At 47.4% G+C, this 6,000-nt stretch overlaps 1 protein-coding gene across 1 annotated transcript in view; it reads right to left on the minus strand.

Moving 5' to 3' along the window:
* Positions 1–1,607, minus strand: part of LOC115468624 (patched domain-containing protein 3-like) — a 90,493-nt gene extending 88,886 nt beyond the window's left edge. The window contains 1 exon segment of the mRNA XM_030200503.1: positions 842–1,607. Within this exon segment, the coding sequence (XP_030056363.1) occupies positions 842–1,579 (738 nt within the window). The 5' untranslated portion in view covers positions 1,580–1,607.
* Positions 1,608–6,000: the final 4,393 nt, after the last annotated feature.

The following is a 6,000-nucleotide window of genomic DNA, read 5'->3' on the forward strand; positions in this document are numbered from 1 at the left end:
TCTGGTGTCTCCTTTCCCTCGTCTCCTCCCTCCGGCCCTGATGCATCCGAATTCGCCACTCCTGTCTTCGCAGCTCCTCCCCTCTTCTAGCCAATCTGGTGACTCCTTTCCGGTGACGTCAGCCTGTGTTACAGAGCCTAGCACACCAACTCCGAAGAAGACACGAACACAGGCAACCAGATCAATAGAACGTTGGAGGTGAGAATTATTATATAGGATGAACATGGGCCAATCCCACAACATCTCTACCTAATCTCTACCCCTAGGGGCACCAACTAGTATATCATAGAAAAATAGGTGCAAATTTATGTCAGTGTTTAACTCCCTCATAAAATTACCCCAATAAAGTTTCTACCTCTATTTTTTATACTTTTATATATGTATTTTAAAAATGCACTGATTTTTTTCATTTTTAGAAAATATATTGAGAAAAACATTAACATTTCTGACTGAATATTTGGCTTCTACCTACATATACTGATTTTATTAGATTCTGTAAACTAACTCATGTTTCACTTTTTGGGAAAATGTGGTATAGAAGTAGAAAATGAAATGAAATATTTCAACTTTAAACAAATTCTGCATTCGGAAAGAAAAACAATCTGTTGTAACATAAACTTTTAGTGCAACTAAGTGAAAAATGAAATAATTTAAATTTATTATAATGTTAAAACATCATAGGCTTTTGCCAAAATTGCCCTTACTACAATTAAAGATTCTTCTGAGGCTTGAATTAAAGTTCAGCTTTTCACTTGATTTATACTTTCTGGATAGCAAAATAATCAAATCATAGGTACATAATAATTTCGAGAATCAGTGGATAAATAAAGAGTGATCTTACCTGTATAGAGTTTAAACTGAGGTTCTTCAGTAGGTCAGGAAAGGAGGTCATAAAGTTCTTCAACCACTGCACACTCAGCTCTCGGTCTGCCAGCACATCTTCTCTTAAATAATAAAGTAACCGGAGAGCTTTGGCCTCTCGCACTCTGTCCGTGGAACCCAGACTGACACCGCCTATGAAGAGCGCCAAGAATATAGGTCGCCCCCTGTACTGGTACATGGGATAGGTGAGATTGAGGTACTCTAAGTGGTTGACAGAGCCATTCAGGAGGTCCAGCAGAGGGTTGGGGGAGGCGCAGGCAAAGCTGCTGGTGCGGGCGCACAGCTCGCTGAAGCTATGGCCAGAGCCACTCATGCGCCGCACTGCACTGTCCAGGTTTAGCACCTCCTGCAGGTTGTTCTGGGCCAGGATGTTCTCCGTGTGGGACACAGCAATGATGGAGGCATAGGTGCCTTCAGTATACAGCCGCTGAGCCGAGAACAGCGCTGAATCGTTGGTCGGGAACAGTTTCATTATAAGGGCTCTCTCGGCTTTGGCCGGGCCACCGAGTGGTGTGAATTGTCCCTCGATGTCGTTAGCTTGCCGCTGGGGCAGAAGGTAAAAGCCAGCGCCCATCCCCGCTGAGATCAGCATGGGCAGCAGCAGGAACCAGTAGGGGTAGGTGGCGACCAATGCACCTAGACGGTGGTAGATGCGAGAGAGCGGCCGCTCCAGGCAGTCTGTGTGACACCTAGCCATCAGCAGACACTGTCCAGGAGTAGCAAGAGAGGAAGGCTGAACACTTCTGATTTGTCTCGGGCACAGGCGGTTGGTGGCCCAACTGTCTGAGTGAGGACTCGGAGGCTAAAGGGGGCGGGGTTGGGGGTGGGGTCAGGGGCGGAGCTTACATCCATAATTGTCTGACAACACACAGAAAAAAAATAAGTAAAAATACAATAGTCACAATTAATACAATGAGGCATATTTTCAAAGCACTTTGGGAGGCTAAGTTCCATAGGTTTCTATGGAACTTTGGGAGGCTAAGTGCTTTGAAAATAAGCCTCATAGTAACATAGTAGATGACGGCAGAAAAAAGACCTGCATGGTCCATCCAGTCTGTCCAACAAGACAACTCATGTGTGCTACTTTTTGTGTATACCCTACTTTGATTTGTACCTGTGCTCTTCAGGGCACAGACCTATAAGTCTGCCCAGCACTATCCCCGCCTCCCAACCTCCAGCCCGCCTCCCACTACTGGCTCTGCTATCCAATCTCAGTTAAGCTCCTGAGGATCCATTCCTTCTGAACAGGATTCCTTTATGTTTATCCCACGCATGTTACCTTTTATTAAATTTAGATATTAGATATGCATCATATGTCAAAGAATAAAGTGGTTGCTCAAAGCATATACTAACCACAATCACTCAACTGCAAAACACTAAGCACAACTTTGAGCAAGAGCTACTACTACTACTTATCATTTCTATAGTGCTACCGGACGTACGCAGCGCTTCACACTTGAACATGGAGAGACAGTCCCTGCTCAATAGAGCTTACAATCTAATTATGACAGACAGGACAAGTAAGAGATAAGGGTTAGGACAGACAGGACATATCAGGGATAGGGGACAGTTGAAGGTTTAGGTTTAGGAGTTAAAAACACACTCAGAACCTTACTGTACTATAAATTGTATTTGTTCAGACCGGAACCAGCTAACGCCGTTAACAGTTAACATGTAAGCCACATTGAGCCTGCAAAAAGGTGGGAAAATGTGGGATACAAATGTAACAAATAAATAAATAAATATTATACTGGGCAGACCCTAATATACCACCCATACGGAAAATGCAGACCGTCAACAATATGAAATAAGGGATCATAATATCACAATTCTCATGTAGAGCCACACAACACCCTTTTAGGGTGGATAGTGTTCACAATGACCTCCTTTTATTAATGACCATATGTAGATCCTTCAAGAGGTAGTGTGTCATGATTTAGGCTCTACACCCTTTCTGATGTTTTGGTGCCACCTCAGTAAGGCCAACACACAAACTCTCCACTGCAAAACACTATACACAAACTTGTGCAAAAACACACTCATAACCTTACCAAACCTTAACAGCACTAATTCCAAGGACAGGACCTTTTGCATGGAAAGGCAGCACTATAATTATACCGGGCTCTAAAACACCAGTACACAACCTAGTGAAACAAAAAGGGCTGCAAATACTACACGCTAGCAGAATACTGCATGTTGATCACACATGACATAACAGATATGAAGGCAAAATACTGAACTGGAAAGTTACCTCAAGAAGTCAGACTCAGCATGCAGCAATACTAGAAAAATTGAAACTTACATGCAAAATATCACAGATGCACATTTCCAAAAGCTGACATTCCAATTAATAAATTCTGAATAAAAAAATGTTTTCTACCTTTGCTGTCTGAGCATTTAGTTTTTCTGTTAGCTTTGGTTCCAGTGTCTTCTGTTTTATGCAGTGTCTTCTCTCCATTTGATATTTTTTCTCTCACCATGTCCACCATCCTTCTGTGTCCTTATGCGTCCTGTCTACCATCTGTAGCCCTGTCCCTATCCTTTCTCCAGTTTCAACATCTACCCTCAAAGTGTTCCACTTAAATTCAGCAATTTCCCCTCCATTCATATCCAGCACTTCTCCACACTCCCCTCCTCTCCATCCATGTGCATCTACTTCCTCTGTCTTCCCTTCCCTCCATCCATGTCCAGCATTTCTCCTCTCTCCCTTCCACTCCATCCGTGTGCATCTCCTTCCTTTGTCTTTCCTTCCCTCCATCCTTGTCCAAAATTTCTCCTCTCTTCCCTCCTCTCCATCCATGGACATCTCCTTCCTGACTTCCCTCCCCTCCATCCATCCATGGCCAACAACTCTCCATTCTCCCCTGCCCTCTCCTCCATCCACCCATATCCAGCAAATTTCCTCTCTCCCCTGCCCCCTCCATTCATCCATGTCCAGCAATTCTCCTTGCTCCCCTGCCCTCTCCTCCCTTCCATCCATGTCCAGGAACTCTCCATTCTCCCCTGCCCTCTCCTCCTCCATTCTCCCCTGCCCTCTCCTCCATCCACCCATATCCTGCAAATGTCCTATCTCCCCTGCCCCCATTCATCCATGCATGCCCAGCAATTCTCCTCTGCCCTCCCCTCCATCCATCCATGTCCAGCAAATTTCCTCTCTCTCCCCTGCCCCCTCCATCCATCCATGTCAAGCAATTCTCTCCCCTGCCCTCTCCTCCATCCACCCATATCTAGCAAATTTTCTCTCTCCCCTACCCCCATTCATCCATCCATCTCCAGCAAATTTCCTCTCTCCCCTGCCCCCTCCATCCATGTCCAGCAATTCTCCTCTTTCCCCTGCCCCCTCCATCCATGTCCAGCAATTCTCCTCTTGCCCCTGTCCCCTCCATCCATGTCCAGCAATTCTCCTCTTTCCCCTTCCCCCTCCATCCATGTCCAGCAATTCTCCTCTCTCCCCTGCCCTCCCCTTCCCTCTAGCAATCTCTTCTCTCCCCCTGCCCTCCCCTCCATCCATGTCCAGCAATTCTCTCTCCCCCTGCCCTCCGCTCCATGTCCAGCAATTCTTCTCTCTCCCCTGCCCTCCCCTCCAACCATCCATGGCCAGCAATTTTCAGTGCAGGAGTCGTGGCCATGGGCAGAGAGTAGGCATGCCTGTGCTAATCGGGTAGTGCAGGCATAAGAGGTTGGTGGCCCAGCTGGAGGCTAAAGGGGGCAGGGTCAGAGGTGGGGCCTACATCTATAATTGTCTGACAACACACAGAAAAAAGGTAAGTAAAGAGTTGCAATTAATACCTTTTGTTAAATTTAGATATTATATATGTATCATATGAAATAGTATAAAATGGCAAGTACATTAAACCAGGGGCATAGCCAGACCTCGAGTTGGGAGGGGGCCAAAGCCCAAGGTGGGGAGCACATTTTGGTCTGTTGCTCTGCCACCGCCCCCCCCCCCCGCCACCACTGCCCCCTCCTCTGCCTCACCGCCCCCCTCCACTGTCTCGCCGCCCTGCTCATCCCCGTCCCACTGCCACTACTGTTAACATATCTTGGCTGGTGGGGGTCCCAATCCCCGCCAGTTGAAGCACAGCCAAAACAAATACCTTGACTGGCGGGTGTCCCCAATCCTGCCAGCTGAAGCCTTCATCCAGCGCTGGTCTCTGGTGCCACTGCATTGCCTGCGCAGCTCTCTCTCCCCCTCACGTCCGGCACACTCCTTTTAGTGAAACAGAGGACCCCCACCAGCCAAACCAGGGGCCCAGAGCAAATTTGGTGGGGCTCAGGCCCCTGTGGCTCCACTTAGCTACGCTACTGCATTAAACAGTGTAAACTTCAACAGAAGATATGCACACTTCCCACACTTGATGTGATCTAATCCCCAAAAACTGAAAATACAGGGCACTGCATCTAGTAACACATATCTGGGGCAGGTGTGACTCCTACCTGGAAATGCTGCTCACTGGGGCAATTCTCAGATTTTGAGCGGCACTGAGTGATGGCATTGAATTATCAGTTTAGATCTCAGCACTACCCGATATACCCAGATATGCAGTGGCGAGCCATCAAATGCTCACATATTGGCACTGAATATCTAGGTATTATTTGACTATGGCAACTGATGTTTCAGTCAAACACTACCACCGTGGCTGAATATCAACTCTCTCCCACAGGTTCAACAAGCTCTCTTCCCTCCTCTGCCTCCCAGTCCACATGTATAACTTTTCTCCCCCTCCAGGGTCCTGCATATTTTCCTCCTCCTACCTGCCTGTCCTCCCTCCCCACCCCACCCCACCCCAACCAGGACCATCAGAGAAGCACCTTCAGTTCTCTCTCCCAAAGGTTCAGCTGCTCTGATGGTCCTGGGTGGGGATAGGGCAGAAAAGAGCTTGCTTGCTGAACTTTTGGGAGAGAAAGTGCTGAAGGCTTCAACTCTGTTTCCCAAAGGTTCAACAAACAAGCTCTCATCCTTGCTCCCACTCCCCGGTTCCATTCTCTCCCTCTTTGTCTCTCCCCCCTCCTGGTCCCAGTCTCTTCCTCTTATTCCCGCTCCTTCCCCCTCCACATTCCAGTCTCTCCCTCTTAGTCCCATTCCTTCCCTCCACCGGGTTCCAGTCTCTCCCTTAG

The sequence above is a fragment of the Microcaecilia unicolor genome, chromosome 1, assembly GCF_901765095.1.
Source record: "Microcaecilia unicolor chromosome 1, aMicUni1.1, whole genome shotgun sequence".
NCBI lineage: Eukaryota > Metazoa > Chordata > Amphibia > Gymnophiona > Siphonopidae > Microcaecilia > Microcaecilia unicolor.